The sequence below is a fragment of the Callithrix jacchus genome, chromosome 2, assembly GCF_049354715.1.
Source record: "Callithrix jacchus isolate 240 chromosome 2, calJac240_pri, whole genome shotgun sequence".
NCBI lineage: Eukaryota > Metazoa > Chordata > Mammalia > Primates > Cebidae > Callithrix > Callithrix jacchus.
Window position 1 is genome coordinate 96,416,734 of NC_133503.1, and position 22,110 is coordinate 96,438,843.

General features: G+C 33.2%; 2 protein-coding genes across 4 annotated transcripts in view; one reads left to right on the top strand and one right to left on the bottom strand.

Moving 5' to 3' along the window:
• Positions 1–22,110, bottom strand: part of YTHDC2 (YTH N6-methyladenosine RNA binding protein C2) — an 88,082-nt gene that overhangs the window by 53,108 nt on the left and 12,864 nt on the right. The window contains exons 3-10 of one of the 3 annotated variants that reach the window (XM_002744702.7): positions 17,157–17,353; positions 15,523–15,722; positions 9,434–9,600; positions 8,371–8,473; positions 6,968–7,124; positions 3,504–3,611; positions 2,468–2,616; positions 1,091–1,226 (exon numbers count right to left, since the gene is read on the bottom strand). In XM_002744702.7, the coding sequence (XP_002744748.3) occupies positions 1,091–1,226; positions 2,468–2,616; positions 3,504–3,611; positions 6,968–7,124; positions 8,371–8,473; positions 9,434–9,600; positions 15,523–15,722; positions 17,157–17,353 (1,217 nt within the window). The remainder of the gene's footprint in view (positions 1–1,090; positions 1,227–2,467; positions 2,617–3,503; positions 3,612–6,967; positions 7,125–8,370; positions 8,474–9,433; positions 9,601–15,522; positions 15,723–17,156; positions 17,354–22,110) is intronic. The other 2 variants (XM_035291078.3, XM_078365850.1) reach the window with 2 other exon arrangements.
• On the top strand, positions 17,621–18,201 carry LOC100413757 (small ribosomal subunit protein eS19). Its single transcript, XM_002744703.7, has one exon. It carries the CDS (start codon positions 17,636–17,638, stop codon positions 18,143–18,145), a length of 510 nt encoding a protein of 169 aa, XP_002744749.2. The 5' UTR covers positions 17,621–17,635; the 3' UTR covers positions 18,146–18,201.

The following is a 22,110-nucleotide window of genomic DNA, read 5'->3' on the forward strand; positions in this document are numbered from 1 at the left end:
AGCAAGTGGAATGATTCAATTTCTTTTATGAAAGGATCAATCTTATTTTTCTGTAGAGAACAGACCACAGTAACTTAAAAACAGAAATGGTTAATGGGCTGCTGCAATAGTCCAGGAGAGAGGTTGGCTTGGACTAGGGGAATGAAATGTGGTCATAGTCAGGATTTATTTTAGAATGCAAAGTAAACAGGATTTGCTAATGATTTATATGTGCAGTGTGAGAGCAAAGTCAAAGATGACTTTCTGTATGCTTTGCTGCCTTAGCAACTAGGTGAATGATAGTGACCACTTACTGAAAAGGGAAACACAAGAAAAGCGCAGGTTTAGAGGAAGGTAGGTAGGGAGAGGATCAAAAGTTGTTTGAGGTATATCCAATTTGATTCACCTAACAGACATCCAACTGGAGATATCAAGTGATCAGGTGTGTTTAAGTCAGTGGGGAGGTGAGGACTGGTGTATAAAATTAGGGGTCATTTAAAATAGGTATTTAACACAATGACTATTTGAGATCCACTTAAGGAGTAAGTATGAATAGAATTAAGGTCTTAAGGATTGAGACCTAGGAGATCTCACATTTACAGGTCAGAAAAAAAGAAAAAGATCTTGCCAAGGAAACCAAGAAATTAGAGCCACAGAAATAAGAAAATAAGCCAAGTATGAAATACCAGAAGTTAACTGAGTAAAGTATTTCAATAAGAGAGTGATCAATAATAGTTACAATAATAATGCTGAGGGCTTTAGGTAAGAGAATAAATACTTGACATCTAAATCATTTCCAAGGAAGAGAAAGACAAGAGTATATGTACAACACATACACATAAAAGCATTTTGCACATAATTGTCATGTAATCACAGACCTCTTCAAACTACAATGGAGAATTTAGCTTAAGAATCTCTGGTTTAACACAATATTTATTTTACTATGCTACACTAATATGATCCTGATTTGTACATTTGAAATAAAATAAGCACTCCTAAAAAATAAAATTATTGGTTGTGTAATTATTGGTAGTACATATATTTTGGATTGAACTACACTTCCATCATAAATAACTGCAAGGGAAATTTTTAAAAATTAAAATAAACTTACCACTAACATTTTCAGTTAAAATAAGATGAAAGACCTGAGCAAAGGCATCAATATCTTTATGTAGCCATATGTCAGAAAGACAAGCGTCCATCTCCTTTATTAACCATGGTTCAAGGCAATTCACATCTTTTTCAGTCTACAAAAAACAGCAAAAATCATAAATTATCATAAAGTACCTAACAATGTAACATTTGCTTGCAAAGAACATTAAGATGACCACCACGGTCACAAGGACTACTAATCCTATGATACTATAACAAAAGCTTTGGGATTAATAAATTTATCATTTCTTCTTTTTTTTTTTGAGACGGAGTTTCGCTCTTGTTACCCAGGCTGGAGTGCGATGGCGCAATCTCATTTCACTGCAACCTCCACCTCCTGGGTTCAGGCAATTCTCCTGCCTCAGCCTCCTGAGTAGCTGGGATTACAGGCACACGCCACCATGCCCAGCTAATTTTTTGTACTTTTAGTAGAGATGGGGTTTCACCATGTTGACCAGGATGGTCTCGATGTCTTGACCTCGTGATCCACCCTCCTCAGCCTCCCAAAGTGCTGGGATTACAGGCGTGAGCCACCGTGCCCGGCCCAAAAATTTATCATTTCATCAGAAACATTATCACTCACAACATGGTATCTTATCCTTATACCCAATTTTTATCTGAGAATGAGTTTGTAAACAATAGACTATGATCCAGTCACAATGTTAACTGTTCTTCCAATAGGATATTGTTAAATGTACCTATACCCCTTGATGTGCAGTTCTCTCTCCCAACTGTACATCAAGGGAAGTATTACCTGGAGCTTTTTAACACTGATGCCAGGTCCCACCCCAGAGCAAGTGCATCAGAATCTCTTGCTGGTGGGGTGTCAGACTCCACAGGGCTTTAAAAGCTCCACAGGTAAGAGAATGTACAGCCAGTCTTAAGAACCACAAATATACATGGTCAAAGTGCTGTTACATGACCCAAATAAGTCTATACTATATGTTTATATAGTATAAATATAGATATAGTATATTTATAAACATATGATAATATATTTATTTAGTATGCATCTCTATAAAGATGTTAAATAACAATTTTTAATATCAGTTTTTAAATATTCTTTAAAAGTATTTTTTTTAACTCATGTTTAGTTCATTTGGATACATTGCAAGTTTAAAGACTGGTAGAAAACTGCAAGCACATCTGTATTATATACTATCTCATGGTCAAAAAAAGCACAACAAACCAGAAAGGTACTCTGAAAAATAGGTTGTAGTCTAAGATAAACCAAGAGAATTACCATTCAATTATGCAGTAAAAAATTATAATCTCATAAATGTTCTTTAATCTACACAATTTTCACACAATCAGCAGGAAACCAGGAAAGTCATACCAACTGACTGAAGATAGCATCACCACCATCATCCAATAAGTCATACTCGTCAGTCACATTTGGAACAGTTCTCTGCCTCTGAGATTCAGGCTTGAAAGTATTTTCTTGAGCTGAGTACCATTCTGTAAGTGTGGTTTGTTGTTTTTCTTCTAAATTAATTATCAAAGAAAGAACATGTAGACAAATCATTTCCTTTTTGAAATGTATTCCTTTGTTTGAATAAATTAAGAGAATCTGATATCCACTTAAAAGTTGGCCTTATTCTGTAGCTACTTTTAAAAAAGATATTAAGAATATTCAGTTAAAAATGTGCCATGGCTTTATGTCCCCACTCAAATCTCAACTGAATTGTAATCCCCAGGTATTGAGGGAGAGACCTGGTGGGAGGTGACTGGATCATGGGGGCAGTTTCCCCATGCTGCTCTCATGATAGTGGGTTCTCACGAGATCTGATGGTTTTATAAGCATCTAGCATTTCCCCTGCTTGCACTTCTCTCTCTTGCTGCCATGTAAAGGTCCTTGCTTCACCTTTGCCTTCCACCATGACTAAGTTTCCTGAGGTCTCCCTAGCCATGCAGACTGTCAGTCAATTAAATCTCTTTACTTTATAAATTGCCCAGTCTCATGTAGTATCTTTACAGCAGTATGAAAACAGGCTAATACATTCATCTATTCATCTACTGTTCTAAGTCCTACTAACAAGTTTACTTCTAAGTAAGTCCAGAATTAACAGTATTTTTATCTATGTTAAGTCCTACTAATAAGTTTACTTCTAAGTAAGTACAAAATTCAGAGTATTTTATCTATGTTGTAACTATTGTTTAAATCAATGGACCAATATTCATACAGCACTTTGTAGAAAACCATTTGTCAAACTTCTACCACCATGCTAGCTGTTTGAGATATAATTATGTATAATTTTCATCTTCCAAAGTTTCAGCTGGACATGGTGGCTTATGCCTGTAATTCCACTTTCATATTCCAAAGTCATTATCAATAGTAATTTCTTTTGTATTTCTTTTATTAAAAATTTTACCTTGCTGTTTTTCATTTTTGTATTTTAACATTTCTTTGTTTGTATATCCAGTTGTTCTCAAAATATCTTCCAGAAACATTTCTTTTACTTCAAATGGTCTTCCCTGTACTAAATAATAAAAAAATAAAATTTTAAATACTCAACTTGCATCTTAGCAAAAATTCACATAAAAACATGAGAATCCCAAGTTAATGAATCTGAGTACAATATCCAAAAGCAATTTCATAGTTCAAGTGACTTTTATAATATTGCCCTTTAACTATAACTTTGACTTATAAACAACTATTAGACAACTGTTCATTTGCTTGGGTTTTTTCCCCTAGTGTTTACTATTTACTTATCATGTGTCTGGCATCAATAACATTTGCATTATAAACAGAAATGGTAATTTCTATCTCCTTTTCCCTAGAGGCAAGCTAGCAGAAGAGACAGAAATTAATCCAAAAATCCAGAATATAAATGTAAATATAGAGTTGTGAAGAGTCTTGTGAGATAAAAGTACAAGACACCATGACAGTATATAACAGGGAATTTGACTGCATCAAGAAAAGTATCCTTACTGAGAAAATAAGAAACAAGATCAGAAACAAGAGGATAAGCAAAATAACAAAGCCATATGAAAAGAAAAAAGTACATAATGAGGATTTAAAAACAGCATGTGCAAAGTCCTTGTGCTGGAAAGGAGTATAAAGTTTCAAGGAACTAAAAGGCCAACATATTTGAAAAATGGTGGGAGTGGAGAGTGCAGAGAGATACTGTTCAAGATGAGGTAAGAGGAAAAGATAAGTCTTGTATCTTTATCCTGAGATAAAGGTCATTCAAAGATTTAAGATCAAGAAAGTACTCAATATCATCAGAATTCTACTTTAGAAAAGACCACTCTGGCTGCAATGTGAAGAATGGATTTAAAAGACAGCAGAATGGCTACATCAAACTGAGTAGGAACTACTGCAATAGTGCAGGTTAACCTGAATGAGATTAGTAATAGTGAAAACTGAAAAGAAGCAGACAAATTCTAGAGCTAGTCAGGAGGTAAAATCCATAAAACTCAGCATATTGGATATGGGAAAAAAAATAAAGGGTCAATATCGTCCTTGGATGTGTCTGGCTTGCACATCTGAATAGATGATAATGACATTCTCTGAGGTATCAAAGAAAGCTGAAAAGAACAGGTTTGCTGGTGGGAAACAGTTTTAGGCATGTAAAATGAGACATGAGATTTTAATTAGCATATGTACAGATCTGATGTCCCTAATCACCTAAGATTATTATGAGAAGTTAAGAACTTACAGGTTTGTGATTCAGGTTATTAAACCAATAGTAGTATGATTAACTAAGACAGGTTAACATAAGAAGAGAAACAGGTTTTGCAGAAGAGATGAAGCATTCAGTTTGGGGCACATTACAAATATCCAAATCCAAAGCTCTGGGGAACAAGTGAAATAGAAATTCAGAAGTCATCAGTATAAAAGAAAAAACAGAAGCCCAGGGAATGAATGAGAGCTTCCAGGGAAACTATGAATCTCTAATACCTAGTAGAATATAGCACAGGGCAGGAAACAAGAGGGTAGGCATGGTGGGAAAGGAAGGAAGGAAGACAGAGTGAATAGAAAAAATGGATCAAGGGAACAATTCTAGAGACCACCACTGTTTAAGTACCATGTAAAAGAAGAGAAGCCCACAGGGGAGACTGAAAAAGTACATAATACAGAATGAGAATCAGGAAGCAATGTTATCAAACAAATTACAGCATCTGAGCACTTCACAAAAAGAGCCAACCAGTAATATTTTTGCCTAAAACTTGAATATTAGGTTGGCAATTAGGTTAATCTTAAACTACACTGGCAAAAATTCAAAGATTTAAGCTCAGGAAAGTGCTCAACATCATCGGAATTCTGCTTCAGAAAAGACCACTCTGGCTGCAATATGGAGAATAGATTTAAAAGACAGAAGAATGGCTATACCAAACCAAGTAGGAACTACTGCAATAGTTCAGGTTAACGTGAATGCGATTAGTAACAGCGAAAACTGAAAAGAAGCAGACAAATTCTAGAGCTAGTCAGGAGGTAAAATCCATAGAACTCAGTATCATATTGGACATGGAAAAAAAATTAAAAAGTGTCAAATATAGTCCTTGGATGTCTGGCCCCATACACCAGAAATGTAAATCATTTTAGCCTACTAAAAAGTAAAATGGCAAAAGCTGTTAAAATTAAAAATAGATATACTCTTACTTAGCAAATTTACTTTCAGGAATCTATCCCTAGAAATCCAGTACATCAGGATATGCATAAAAGGATGCTCATTATAACATGGTTGGCAGGGGTGGGGGGATCTAGAAACAACTTGAATGCCCAAAAATAATGAAATGGTTAAATAAATCACAGTACATCCATATTATGAAATACTTTATTAAGCAGCTGCTTAAAATAAAGAACTAGATCCAGAGTTACTAAACTGGAAAACTGTTCATGATAAAGCAAATGTTAAATAATGTATTAGCCATGTGCTCATTTTTATAAAACCAATTTTTGGAAATGTTATAAATATGTACATATTTGCATACATTTGTATAAGCATGGACAAGGTAAGAACAAATATATACAACACTGTTCACATCCATAAATCAGAAGAGTAGAACATGGAACAAGGAGGGGGCAATTGTTAACTTCTCTATATATATTTTTGTATTACTTCATTGAAGTAAATAAAACTTTTGAATTTTTTGAAGAGGAATTTATCATTTTTTTAAAGACTGATGGCAAAATCAGTTTGTTTTCTTGGTTTTTTTTTTTTTTTTTTTTTTGAGGCAGAGTTTCACTCTTGTCACCTGGGCTGGAGTACAGTGGCGTGATCTCAGCTCACTGCAACCTCCACCTCCCAGGTTTAAGCTCCTGCCTCAGCCTCTTGAGTAGCCAGGATTACAGGTGCCTGCCACCATGCCCAGCTAATTTTTGTATTTTTAGTATTTCACCACGTTAGCCAGGCTGGCCTTGAACTCCTGACCTCAGGGGATCCACTCTCCTCGGCCTCCCAAACTGCTGGGATTACAGGCATGAGCCACTGCACCCGGTCCAAAATCAGTTTTTAATAAAGGACAAGGGAAAAAGTTGTTTTAGCATTTTCAGAAGTGAATGTGAAGTAAAACATGGGAGTATATACTACTCTTTAAAGATATCTACCAATAAAGGGAAATAGCTATAGGACAATTTAAGGGAGAGCACAAAGTGAAAATAAAGCATATTCCTTTTGAGGTAAGAGAATTAGGCTCACTACACAATACCAAAGAGTTGTTGACAGAAAAGAAGTTGAAAACAGAAAGAAGTTAGTATTAAGTCTATCTCAGGGGAAACAATAATAAATGGCCTCTACTTCAGAACATTCCCCAATTTCTGTTAGAATAAATAATGCCCAAAAGTGTTCTTTCATAAAAATTATAGAAGAAATCTGACAATTTAACTTACTATATATCACTGGACAACTTCCAAAATATCTTATAAAAAGATTTACATCCAAGGCAGCACTAGAAAGAATTAGTTTCAAAGTTGGGTGCTTTTGCAACAAATCTCTTAACTTTGTAAGTAAAAAATCACTAAATCGATCCCTTTCATGCACTTCATCCTGTAGTAAACAGAAATAAAACCATGGAACAGTTAAAACATTATGGATGACTAAGTCTTTAAAACAATGGCACTGCTGGGTTTTACACTACTTCAAATTAAATGTGGACAAGGCCAATCAATGTTCCTGAAAATTTTGCATTACAGGCATTTCAGAAATAATTAGACATTAACATAATACGTAGATAACAAAGTTGTCCCTTGGTGTCTATGAGTGAATGGTTCCAGGACCTTCCCCCATGCCAAAATTCATGGATACTCAAGTCCCTTATTAAAAAAAAAAAAAAAATGGCATGGTATTTGCACAAAATCTATGCAAATCCGTCCATATACTTCAATCTATAGACTACTTGTAATAGCTAATACAATGTAATGCTAGGTAAATAGTTACACTATATTCTTTAGGGAATAATGACAAGAAAAGTCTGTACATGTTCAGTTTACACACAGTATTTTTTTTAATGTTTTCAACCTGCAGTTGTCTGAATCCATAGACTTGGAACCTACAGATACAGAGGGCTATCTATACCATTCTTTTTTCCCATAGAATATAAAACTACAAAAAAATTATAAGTCCAATTTAATGTGCTTTTAATACATATAAAACCTATTTAAATGTGTTTCCATTAGCATCAGGGCTTATCAGGTACATCCTTTGGTTTGGGTAAGTTTCTAAAAGCTGCTATTCCAAGCTTATAAAATTTTAATTTTTTCTGACACAAACTAGATAGAAGTTTAGAATTCCTTAATAAAGGGGTAAACTCATCAACTTAGTTCATCAGAAGTTAGTTAATTTGGCAGCTTAACCATGGAGTTAAATGAATATGATGTATACCTCTATCACTGGGAAATAGATGATATTAATGAAGGGATCAAATGACCAAGTATAGAGATAAAAGAAAATTCACCTTTTTTAGAAATTTCTAAGTAGATGCATCATTTTTATATATGAAAAGCACATTTTTAAAACTACCTACTTATTTAATTTTCCCTCAATAAAGCCTGATGGTTTTATTATTTCTTTAATACAAAGTATTTCTAATAATTATAGAAAAAAATAACTTGATCATTATAGTCTGTTCAAAAGAATAAGTTGGTTCTCTTTTCTACCCTATTCCAAAAATGTAATTATGTATTTAAAATTTTTGAGGCTATCCTTAAATAGCCTATGTATTTAAATTTTTAGCAATTTAAATTGCGAGTTTAAATATGTGAGTTACATATGACAAATTCAGCAATATTCTTACCACAATAACATGTGTCACAGTTGACAATGTACTATCTCCTGCCATCAATGTACGAAGCAATACCCCATTAGTACAAAATGTCAGAAGTGTCTTTGGAGAAACCCTTTTAAAAAAAAAACAAAAAAAAACAAAGTGCACAATTGCAAGTCTTTTATGTAACTAAAACATAAATCACATTAAATGCTGGCCTCATACACATTTTAATAAACATTACTAATATAATAGTGTACTGGTATGGACGATTTATTGGTAAAGCTATGTGGTTTGCAGTTATGTGAGACTGCCTTTTATAAATAGCCTTTTATATTAAGTGATGTATTTTGTTAAAGAACCTACGCTCTAAAAACAAAACAAAACCTTAAGTACTTTTTGTATGATGATAAAGTATGTTACAAATGGAATCATTTTTTAATCACTACTGAGAAGAAATCATACTATTTGTCAAGAAGGCATTGCTAATACTACAAGATGAGTATCCCTTGTCCAAAATACTTGAGACAGAAAGGGTTTTAGATTTCATATTTTTCTAGATTTTAGATTATCTCCAGTTGAGCATACCAATTCTGAAAATCAAAAATCCAAAATGCTCCAAAGAGCATTCCCTTTGAGTGTCATATTGGCACTCAAAAAGTTTTAGATTTTGAGCATCTTGAATTTCAGATTTTTGGATGTGAGATGCTCAATTTGTATTACTACCAATAATAAATTCACTCACTAACAGTTATTGAGTGTTCATTATAAACTTCACCTCAAACCTGTGCTCTAGATGCTTTTCTTAAACTCATTTTATAGATGAGGACACTGAGGCTCAAAGAGGTAAAGTAACTATGATCATGAAACTATGAAATGGAATTTTTTCTTATGGTTCAAAGTCTTTTTCAAACTATTCATTCAAAACTTTTCGAGATTTAGACATGACACTTCAACATCCCGACGTAGACTTACTTGGAGCAAAATGATCATTTAACTTTTCAACTAATACATCCTAAATTTTCAGTGAAACATACATAGTTAGTCTTTTTTAAGCATAATAAAAGACAAGATGCATGAGGACTGTTTTTACCTGCTTTCTAATCGGATCTGATAACCAATTGTTTGACCAATCCTTTCCCTTCTCTCTGCGGCAACTCTTTCAGCCACAGCAATAGCTGCCAATCGTCTTGGTTGGGTACAAAATATACGGCAGGGGATACCATTTTTAAAGCAATCATCTAAAAGGAACTGAGGAATCTGAAACAAAAGTTTTAAAATAGTATAAGATGACATGATCATATACTACAAAAAATCTAAGTGAATCAACTGAAAAACCACTAAAACTAAAAAAGTTCTGTAACAAGTCCAAATATGAAATAATCATAAAATCAACAACATTCTTGTAACTAGTAATAATCAGCTAAATAATGTCACTTGAAAAGACCTTGCTCACAATAAAAACTAAAGCTAAAATATCGAAAATCAAATGTATCCAGGAATAGTTATGGTTTATATGAAGATTATAAAATGCTACTAAAAAAACATAAAAGGCTTGAATATATAAAGAAATATACCATATTCGTGGATGGGGGTAATCCATGCTGTAAAAATGTTAATTTCTCCCCAAATTATTCCATAAGGTCAATGAAATAAAAATCAAAATTCCATTGGGATTTTTTGAATAATGAAAAGCATTTAAAAAATAGCCTATAATCTAGGATTGTACTTTTTTATAAATAAAATTCACAAAAGTTGGAAAGATTTAAAATCAAAACCTTACCCAGCCCCTACCACCACTGCCCTTATATCTTCTCCATAAAAGTAACTACTATTACTTATGAAACCTTTCAAGAAAAAAAATCTTTACACAACCCAGATTATTTGTGTATATAAGCACTTTTCTTATCCACACAAAGTGATGATTGTACTTAATGTCTGTAATTTGCAGTTTTCACATAACATACCAGATCTACCTAGTAACAGCTGCGTATTCCATCCTCTGGAAATGCGATAATTTAACGAACGATTAAACATTTAAGTAATTTCCAGATGTTGCTTGGTATTATAAACAACACTGCAATAAACACCTGTCTCCACATAGTTTTGGAAAGATTATATATATATATATATATATATATATATATATATATATACTAGCAGTAAAATCACTAGTAGTGAAAATACTGAGTCAAAAAGTACATCAATTTTTAACTTAAATTAAAAAATTAAAATTTGTACTATGTACAAATCCCCAAAACAATTTATACTCCTACCAACAAAGCAACAAAGCAGAAGAGCTGCCTTCCAACACCCATTCAAATACCTGGTATCATCAATTTTTTAATTTCTTCCAATCTATACTTGAAAAATATAATGGTTTTTATTTTCATTTCTTTAACTTTGAGTAAAAGAAAACATCTTTTCATATACATGTTAGCCCCTAGGATTTTTTTTTAAAAACTTGACTACCTCATCCAGAAGCGTAAATGCTTTAAATACTACCAAGAAATACTACAGAAAATCAAAGAGATCTTCCAAAAAATAATAAAAGAAGCCAGAGGGGGGAAAATCCTTACCTACAAAGAAGCAAAGTTAAGAATTACATCTAAGTTTTCCTCAGAAACAATGGAAGAAAAGAGTGGCGAGAAAGAGTTGAGAGAAGAAAAAGAAAAACCCACCATCCTAGAATTGAGTACCTTGCAAAATTATCCTTCAAAAATGAAGGAGAAATGAAGACTTTCTCAGATGAATACAAATTGAGAGAATTTGTTTTCAGTAGACCACAGCCTTGCAAGAAATGTTTTTAAGTTATTTACAGAGAAAGAAAAATAACATTGGCCAGAAACTTGAATCTTCATATTGAAAGAAAGAACTCTGAAGAAGGAATAAATGGAGGTTAAAAGAAAACTTTTCTAAGTTTTATTTTTCATATTCTTAATTGATCTCCATATAACAATTGGTTCAAAATAATAGCAACAATGTAGTTGATTATGTATGTATATATTTTATGTGTCTGTACATGTATGTTTATATATGGTTACATATAAGTGAAACGAATGACAGCAATGATACAAGGGACAGGAGGGAGGAATTAGGATTATTTTAGAGTGTTTTGTTTGGTTTTTTTGAGACAGGGTCTCTCTCATCCTGTCACCCAGACTGGAGTGCAGTGGTACAATCTTGGCTCACTGCAACTCCACCTCCTAGGCTCAAGCAATTATCCTGCCTCAGCATTCCAAGTAGCTGTGATTACAGGCACAAGCCACTACCATCCAGCTAATTTTTGTATTTTCAGTAGAGATGAGGTTTCACCATGTTGGCCAGGCTGGTCTAGAACTGCTGACCTCAAACGATACACCTGCCTCAGCCTCCCAAAGTGCTAGGATTACAGGCATGAGCCACCATGCCCAGCCTATTTTGTTATTTAAGGTACTCACACTACTTGTAAAATAGCACAGTGTTATTTGAAAGTGAAGCTGGTTTATTTGTGAATGTATATTGCAAACTCTTGGGCAACCATTAAAAATGGTAAACAATAATAAAGATTATTATGCTCACACTGTAAACAAAAAGCAGAATCCTGGTGTAGGAATAGATAATGAGATTAAAGATACATAAGAAAATTTTTAGAAATAGATCCTGGTACTATAGAAAGTTAGTGTTTGGTCAAAAATAACATCTTAAATTGGGTCAGGGAGGTTGTGGGGGAAAGACAGATTGTTAAATGAGTCAAATTTGAATTGGAAATAAAATGAAAAAAAGTAAAATTCCTACCTGACATAATATAATAAAATAAATTTCAGGTGAATTTGTAAAACAATATAAAAGTATTAGAATAAAATATTTATAGGAAGAGCCAGGAGCAGTGGTATGCACCTATAGTTCCAGCTACTTAAAAGGCAGAAGCAGGAGGATCCCTTGAGGCCACGCGTTCAAGGCTACAGTGAGCTATAATAAACTCTGAACAGCCACTGCACTCCAGCCTGGGAAACAGTGATACCCCATCTAAAAATAAATAAATAAATAAATATTTACAGAAAAATGTCTATTAATCTTAGGGTAGGAAATACCTCTCTCAACATGCCCCAAAGCCCTAGAAAAATATTGACAGATTTGACTAAAAATGTAAAACTACTAAACAAGATATCATAAACAAAGGCATAAATAAAAAATTGGGAGGAATTATTTTTAACATGTTTTAACAGTCAACAGGCATGTATCTAGAATACATAAAGCACTCTAAAAAATACATCCAAAATTAGTAAGCCAAAAATATAAACAAGGAATTCATAGAAGATAAACAGACAAGAGTCAAATAAAAGATACCAACTAAGAATCAACAAAATGCAAGTTAAAATTTTTTTTGATTATCAGCTTGATAATGGTTTAAAGAAATTATATCCATTCTTGCCCAAGCTTTAGAGAAACAAGAACTTTAATACAGTAATACGTTAACTCTTTTTTAGAGTTACAATAACTAGTTAATCTAGCTATTAAATTTTTAAGTGCTATATCCTTGATCTGGCATTTCCACTTCTAGGAAATTTATCCTATTGAAACATTCCTACAAATAAGCCAAGAAATATTAGGATACAAGTAAGTACAATATAAGAAAAAGATTCCTACTCTATTACTTCTTAGCTATATTAACTAGAGTAGATTAACATCCGTAAGTTTTTATTTTTATTCCTATTCCTCATCTGTAAAAAGATAAAACCTCCATGTCTTGGAGTTACTGAGCAGTTGAAATGAGACAACTCTTACATAACTCAGTACACAGTAAAGTGTCATTTTTCACCACATTCCCAAAATGTTCAGGAATACTACGCAGTTGCAGTTATTTAGACAATGAGGCATAATCTATAGGCACTGACTTGGAAAAATATTCAAATTTGTTAAGTGAAAAAAATCAAGATGCAAAATTATGTGTGCTTAGCCTATGCTGAAAAACCAATATATAACAATGTTATAAAGAGAACAAAAACAAAACATACCACCCCCCACCCACCACCACCACCACCACCGGAAAAAAAAAAAAAGCCACAACCCACAAGCATATATTTGGAGATTCTGACAGTAATGCAGCAACACAGGATGGCAGGAGAATTTAAAATCTTTCACTTTCTAGCTCAGCATGGTGGCTCATGTCAATAATCTCAGCACTTTGGGAGGCCAAAGCAGGTGGATCGCTTGAGCCCAGGAATTGGAGACCAGCCTGGGCAACATGACAAAACCTCATCTCTACAAAAAATTTAAAAATTAGTTGGGTGTGGCGGCATGCACCTATAGCCCCAGCTACTTGGGAAATTGAGGGAGGAGAATTGCTGGAGCTCAGGAGGTAGAGGTTGCATGCCACTGCACTCTAGCCTGGGCTACAGAGTGAGACTGTGTCTCAAAAGCAAAAAAAAATCTTCCACTTTCTATAAAATATTTTCCACAATGTTCAAGTTTCACACAATTAACACATAAGAAAAAAAATTCAAAAAGTACTTAGCTTCCTAATACCATTAAAGTCAAGATAAAATACTACTTTAAATTGTTTTGTTTTATATTTTAAAGAATAAAAACATTACTATTTTAATTAACTCCTTAAATAGAACAAAATTATTTCTCACTTGAATTCATTAAATTAAGTTTCTTCTTAAAAAGCAAGAGTATAATACTTAACTATGAATTAAATTCTCAAGTACCCTTTCACACCTAGTAAAATGATACACATAACTGTGAAAACAGGCACCCATAATTCCAATATATAAATATCATTAGAAATGACATTCAAATAATTTAGATAAAGACATATTTATTACATTTTATCAAAACTTCCATAATCTCTATTCGATATAATTAGAACTGCTACAGTTAACACTTAATGGCAAAATTAGTCATCCTAAAAAAAATTTTAACAATCTAAGACATGTAAACAAATTCTCCAGAGTAACTCCATGGAATTTCACTTAATCATAAAAAGAATTCATGCTGTGCTGGGCATGGAGGCAGGTACCTGTCATCCCAGCTATTCAGAAGGCTGAGGCAGGAGAATCATTTGGACCCGAGAGGTGAAGTTGCAGTAAGGCAAGATTGCGCCACTGCACTCCAGCCTGGGTGACTGAGTCAGACTCGGTCTTGAAAAAAAGAACTTTTGCTGAAGAAAAATCTTATATATTGTCTTCAGAAAAAAATTTCCTCATGTTTTTAATATTTCAGTTTTACAGCATCAAGTTTTAAGGATAAAGAAATAATTCTATAAAAATGTTTATGTCCTTCAACTAAAAAACTGGTAAAGTTTACAGTCAACTTATTCTACCACCTTGCCTTATTTACTAAGTCTATTAAACCAACCAATATAATCATAGAAAATCTTAAGCAACTGTCAAAAGCAAAATTGTGTCCCTAAAAGAAGAAAACCTACAAATATATTTATTATTTTATCTGAACCTCTATCAAAAGCAATTCTTGTAATTTTAAGCTGAAATGCTGCAAGAATAAGCACAAGAAAGGGTCATATGATGTCATATTTACTACTTCCAATCTGTCATCCTATGAGTGAAACTTCATGTTAAGGAGGTAACATGAAGTTTCACTCATAGGATGACAGATTGGAAGTAGTAAATTGATTCTAAAATTCATTGATTCTAAAATTCCAAGTCAAACCTATCATATTAAGTCCATTCTACAGTCAACTTTATATTAATATTTGTTATTACTGCTTTTACTTTGATTCCCATATGCAAAACACTATGCTAGGCACTTCATAGAGACAATCTCTACCCCTCACTATGAAAGGTAGCAATTATTAGTCCCAATTTATAAATGAGAACTCTGGCTGACAGAGTTTACAAAAAGAGCCTAAATCTTCAATATTTGAGGAAACTGGAATCTAAACTCAAAGTCAAAGCCCACCTTCCTTCCATGATACCAAATCACTTTCTCACCACTATTTAAATAAAGGCCAAATGCACTAGTTTAAAAATAAGTAAATTATATAAAACATTTTCTTTCTACAAATTCTCCAAATATATTCCAGTAGTAATTTATTTCTGAAATAACCATTACTATAATAACCACAAGTTTCTTTTTCTGTTTTTTAAAACACATGCAGTGTAAATTTGATATAAGATTACAATATGGGGCAATATATATATATATTTTTTTTCTAAAAACAACAAAAAAGAAACAAACCTGTGTAGTCTTTCCAGACCCAGTTTCTCCTACAATCAAAACTACTTTATTTTCCTTAATTATTTTAACAATTTCTTCCTGTTTCTCAAACACTGGTAAAGACTGCCTAAAAGAATCAAATTCGGATTCTCCTCTTTTCACTGGAATCTGAGGTATGCCATTGTTGAGTCGCCCACTTGTCTTGCTCATTTCCCGGTTTTCTTTGAAAATGAATAAAAGAACAAAAAATGTATGATCAACACTGAAAAAGAAGTGTTAAAATAAAAATAAGTAATTTTTTTTTTGCCAAGCCTAGAACAACATGCCAGAGATAATTTCTAACTTAATTCCTTTCAAATGTCTTCTTCTCAGTCTACATAAAGTTGTCAAAAAATACCTCAACTGTTGTACTCTTACACATACTATTCTCATAGAACATGTTATAAATTTCAATACCAATTAGAAAGCCAACCTCTCAGACATATTTCTGGTACACAATGTTTAAAAATTGATAAAAATGAATTATTCAATAACCATTAAAAGTTAAACAATTTTGATAATCTAAATGATTTTTAGGCTTGTTATAAATTTCTGTCAATAATTTCACAGAAAATGTTTATAATAGGAAGTAATGTGCATTACACTTATAAGATCTGCCACGTACATTATAAAAACATACTACAAAAAAGAAAATACCCCATATATATTTAATGTTATACATCTAAGATTAAGTAATCAAATAGAATAATATGTGTTAAATATAAGGTCCTAATGTTAACAAATTTCCTAATTGAGTATTTTAGCCAATATCCACATTTACCTAAACAGATAGGAATAAAGAGGTATGAAATCTTTTATATCGATGTAGTTCAAAACATGTTTGTGTGCCTATACGTAAAGTGCAAGTTTTTGATATCTAGGAACACATATTTTCTATATTCTGCTGATCTATTCCAATAGACAATATGTACAGTTTATCACCACAGGCAATAAAATAGTTTTCTTACTAGAGAAGTGATTTTCCAAACAGTAAAATTACAACTTTATTTTATAATCCAATACATTATTTATCTACCTTTGAACAACTTAATGTACTGAAGACAACTTAATGTTCAATGTACTTTGAACAACTTAATGTTCTGTCCTGTCTCTTACCAGAGCTAAAGCCCCATTTCAAAATCTCACTTATTAGTGTGTCACAGCATCATAATATAGGAAAGTCTAGTTCCTGGAGTCAAATGCCCGCTCTTCAGTTTACTGGCTGGTTTGGTGACCTTGAACAAAATATTTAACTCCTCTAAGCCTCAGTTTCTTCACCTGTGAAATAGGGGAAATTCTTACCTTGCAAGGGTTGCTATGAGGCCCCTATGAGGCCCCACATAAAGGTTTTAGTATCCCGCCTTGCACACAGTTAATGCTCAATAAATGGTAGCTATTGATATTATTATAACACTTAAAAAACACTTGGTTCAACTTAATGACATGCTTTAAAACTGCAGTTTGTTTCAAATTTTTACAACTCTTAATCATTTCTAACAAACCATTCCAGTTGAGAAATCTTATTTCATCTTAGTTTTCAAAAATAAATCTAAAATGGAAAAAGAACAGTCATCAAATAATAGGGTAAATGAGGAAGCTCCCCAGAAAATACATACCAGCTTCAACTGCAAACACATTTCCTCTTTCTGTTTTAGGCAGAAGTTCTGTACGCTCTTTATTGGTGACAGGAAATCTTTGAATTAGGCTCCTAACAGCATGTTTTGTATTATGAGTCAAATTACAGGTCATCATTGCATGAGCTGTTTCTGATCCATCTTTCTTCTTCACAGTTAGGTATCTATTTGCTCCCTTTCTGAATATTAATAAAAATCATTTATTTACTATATATAGTCAACTTGTTCACATATGATGTATGCCTACTTAGAAAATATGTCTCAAGCAAAACATTGAAAAAATTAAAATGCTTTGGGATGAGATGCTGGAAGTCCAAAAAAAATTCAGTAAAGAAAGAATTGGGCTAAAATGGGCATAAGATTATTTTTAATTAAAATTTCAAGTGCTGCAAATCCAATTTGAAGTCCACTAAAAAGGCTTACTTACCCATAAATGTTAAAGTTTGTCTTTAGCAGACTTCATGGTAAATGAAACATCACCCGTGAATATAATACATGCTGGGGCCCCTGGCTGGCAGCGCGGAGGCCGCACGATGCCTGGAGTTACTGTAAAAGACGTGAACCAGCAGGAGTTCGTCAGAGCTCTGGCAGCCTTTCTCAAAAAGTCCGGGAAGCTGAAAGTCCCTGAATGGGTGGACACCGTCAAGCTGGCCAAGCACAAAGAGCTTGCTCCCTACGATGAGAACTGGTTCTACACGCGAGCTGCTTCCACAGCGCGGCACCTGTACCTCCGGGGTGGCGCTGGGGTTGGCTCCATGACCAAGATATATGGGGGACGTCAGAGAAATGGCGTCATGCCCAGCCACTTCAGCCGAGGCTCCAAGAGCGTGGCCCGCCGGGTCCTCCAAGCCCTGGAGGGGCTGAAAATGGTGGAAAAGGACCAAGATGGGGGCCGCAAACTGACACCTCAGGGACAGAGAGATCTGGACAGAATCGCCGGACAGGTGGCAGCTGCCAACAAGAAGCATTAGAACAAACCATGCTGGGTTAATAAATTGCCTCATTCGAAAAAAAAAAAAAAAAAAAACATGCTGGGAAGCATACAGAGGTGGGAAAAAACAATCTGAACAACAGAACCTAAAAATAATAATGAAAAAGTTATGGTCCATAGTTCAGACTAATATGTCCCAGTGAATGTTTCCACAGTATGTTGGTAATGAGACACTCCCATGAAAACCTGTTAAGAGAGCCAAGTTTACTGGTTGGACCAAAAAAGCATAAATCAGCATTATTGATAAATAATTTCAGATGCATTTTTAATACAATATTTTTCAAAGCTTCTGCTTCTACTCTTCAATTATAAGGTAATGATGATTTATAACTGTTCAAGTTATTTACTATAGGTATATTGTTTCCTTAACTGATCCAGGACTAAGCATGTCTTTTATGACTTTTGCAGCTCTAAGAGTAGTAGATATAGTGTTATATACCAGGAATTTCCCAAATGTGTTTTGAATGATTTTGTAATACATGCCTATAATGTAGCAGTGTAACACTGATTAAGAACTCAGGCTCCAAAGGCACACAGACCTGAGTTTGAATCCCACCTCTACCACTTACTAGCTGTGGCAATACAGAAAAATTATTTAATGGCTCTGAGCCTAACACAATAATAATATGTACCTCAAAGAATTACTCACATATTAAGATAATACATGCCAAGTGCAATATCTGTTACAGAGTAGACACTAAATAAATGAAAACTATTATTATAGTCAGAAACAATATTATTTCTTAAACGTAAAGGTTACCCAAAATATTTCATAAAATGTTTTGCCATTTGTTAATGTCACTATTATATTACGCAAATAATCAACAGAGCCATAAATACAATGAAAAACTTATAATTTACAATGCAAATTTTATTATTTTCCAAATTTCATTAGATGTAAATTTTGTCAACAGTATCTTCACCATAAGAGTGATATTAACTGGGGATTACTGGCTGGTTTGGTGTCCTTAAACGAAATATTTAACTCCTCTAAGCCTCAGTTTCTCTACCTGTGAAACAGAGGAAATTCTTATAAGTTTTCTAAGCATATAAGTTTTCTAAGTTAGGCTTCCAATTTATCAAGGTTTCTGGAAACTCCTTATTCAGTGTTTCAATGATCTATAAGCTTTCTATGTGGTTATGTCACTCATTAACAAGTACTTGCTGGTGCTTAAAATGATGCTATAAAGATGAAACAAAATTTAGCCTAATCTAGAAGTTTTAGTTATTTCCATAATAAATTCAAATTACTGAATTCTGGAAATGTTCTCTGTAGTAGGTTCTTTTCCCATGGACCTTTCTGAAACTTCAGAACAGTCATTATAGACTCAATAATTCATTCCCCTTCTGTGATGTTCATTTCATAAAATTTTAACTACAAAAGGCAGGAAGTAAGCTGAAACAAGTACCAGAACAAATGGTAGGAGGCTAAAATTCAGCTAGTAATAAACTTTCAACTAGTTATATGATCAACAGTAAATCATTTTACTTCTCTGACACAGTATAATGGTTAATTTTTAAAACCTCATATTTTTTAAGAACTCAAAAATGCTTTAATTTGCTTAAAAATCATCTCAGAAAGGTTTTGCTATATTTTGCTTTAAATTTTATTCATTCACTCAATTATTTATCATATATTAACTAAACACTGACTTTATGCCAGGCATTATGGTAAAAGGCAGGAATACAAAACTGAATAATACATATCCTTTCCTCAACAAGCTCACAACTGAAATAAGTCAGATTAAAACCTTCCTAACATAGGTTACCTAATATAGCATTTATGTATTTTTAAAAACTCACAATAAGCAGGTGGGACTACTTAGCCATTATCATTTAAAATCTACTGAATTCAGTTTGAACACATATGGTAGAATGGAAGGATGAACCTGATAGTTTTTATGTTTTAGTAAAAGATTCTGCTTGTGCTTTTACTGACTATTCCTACCATAGTCAGAACCACAGTGACACTGATGTATCATAAAAGGATTAATAAAATTTTTGGTAAAATATTCACCTCATTGTTGCAAGGATAGAAACATTTAATACAGTAGAAATTTGTCGTACTATGTATACTAATACAATGAGATCTCCTCATTATGCTTTCATTCCAAGATAACTGAAACTGCTTTGATGAAAAACACAGGAATTCTTTAAACAAAGCAAAATTAACTAAAAACTAGCTGCACATGTAGAAAAGAAGCTAGCTAAGTAAAATTCACAAGAGTTTTAAAAAATAAAATGTAAACCCATATGCAACTTTTAAATGTAAAAGTAAATGTAATAAAATTACAGATAAGAGCATCATAACTTCTAACTTTCAAAAAGTAAAAGTAACCAATGCATTTTAGCATTTCAATGGCTTCTTCCTTTGAAAGAAAAATGATGCTGGGTAAATAAATAAATAAATAAAATTTAAAAATTATGCTATAAGTAATCAAATTGGACACAATGTTATTAATTTATTAATTTACAAAGCATGTTATTAAACATTCAAATCAAATATAAATATATACCTCAATATTCCCTATTTTCCAAATCTCAGAACAGTTTAAAAGATCAGCTGAAGAACCAAAATCTGAAAATGACTACTTAAAAATCTCACAGACACCAGGAGCTAATGTCTCTTAAATAACAAAAACAGCAGGCATTTATCTGATGCCTACTAAGTACTTCATTTCATATTCCCTTAATTTATACTTCCATTAGGCAGATAGATGCAAAGATCTAGCTCCAAACCACTTTCTCCCCAATATCATAATATAGAATTGGAAATGTATTAAAGTTTTCATCATACTAATTTGCACTTTTTTATGATTACCTAAAAACTAATAAACCAACCAGTTCACTTCATGTTGTTGTTAAACTGAGCAGAGTAGCTTTCATAGCATGGTCACTATGCCAATGGTAAATTTATTTTTCTGGTCTTAATGAACTATAAGCTAAGTTGAAGATGAGATCTATCCAATATTTCTGTTCTAACTCCTCAAAGCACCTACTACATTGCTATAAACTTGCTGTGAACATCAAAAAATAATTGGTTAAGCCTCACTGTGTTCAAATCCTGGCTCCAACAGTTGCTAGCTGTGTGATCTCAGGAAAATTACTTAACATCTCTAGGCTTTAACTGCCTCATCTGTTATATAGATATCAGGTGCTAAAATAGATTCTGCTTTATAATACTGTTGTTAAGATCAATGGTAGACTGGATAAATAAAATGTGGTACATATACACCATGGAATACTATGCAGTCATACAAAAGAACAAGACCATGTCCTTTGCAGAAAAACTGATGGAACCAAAAGCCATTGTCCTTAGCAAACTAACCCAAGAACAGAAATCCAAATACATGTTCTTTTTGTAAGTGGGAGCTAAATAATGAGAACACATGGACATAAAGGGGAACAACAGACACTGGGGCCTATCAGAGGGTAAATGATAGGAGGAGAGGATCAAGAAAAAAACTAATGGGTACTAGGATTAAAACCAGGTGATGAAATAATCTGAACAACAAATCTCCTTGACACGTTTACCTATGTAACAAACCTGCACGTGTACCCCTGAACTTAAATAAAAGTTGAAAAATAAACTATATCCATGCTAGTATACAAACGTAGGCATGTTCTGACATACATCCTGCTGCATTTAATGTACAAAAAGGAACCACTGGTCCTTGTTGCTCAATTCTGTGAACAGGAAGTGCACTAAGGCCATGGAAGTCATTTAATTTCAGGTCAAGGTTTTTCCTTTCCCTTGTAGTAAACACCAAGCCAGAGATGAATCAGCCCCAATCCAAAGGCCTTCACCCAAATATGAGAATGCTGACTCCTTCTCATTAAAAAAAGAAAACTAATAGATTATTTTATTTTCAATAATCCTTTAATTCTTGGGAAAACCCCGTTTAAACTTGATCTAATTTTTTATTTAATTTGATAATATTTTAT

Excerpts from the sequence above, each read along its gene's own strand:
- LOC100413757 (XM_002744703.7), top strand. The coding sequence starts at position 17,636 with ATGGTAAATGAAACATCACCCGTGAATATAATACATGCTGGGGCCCCT.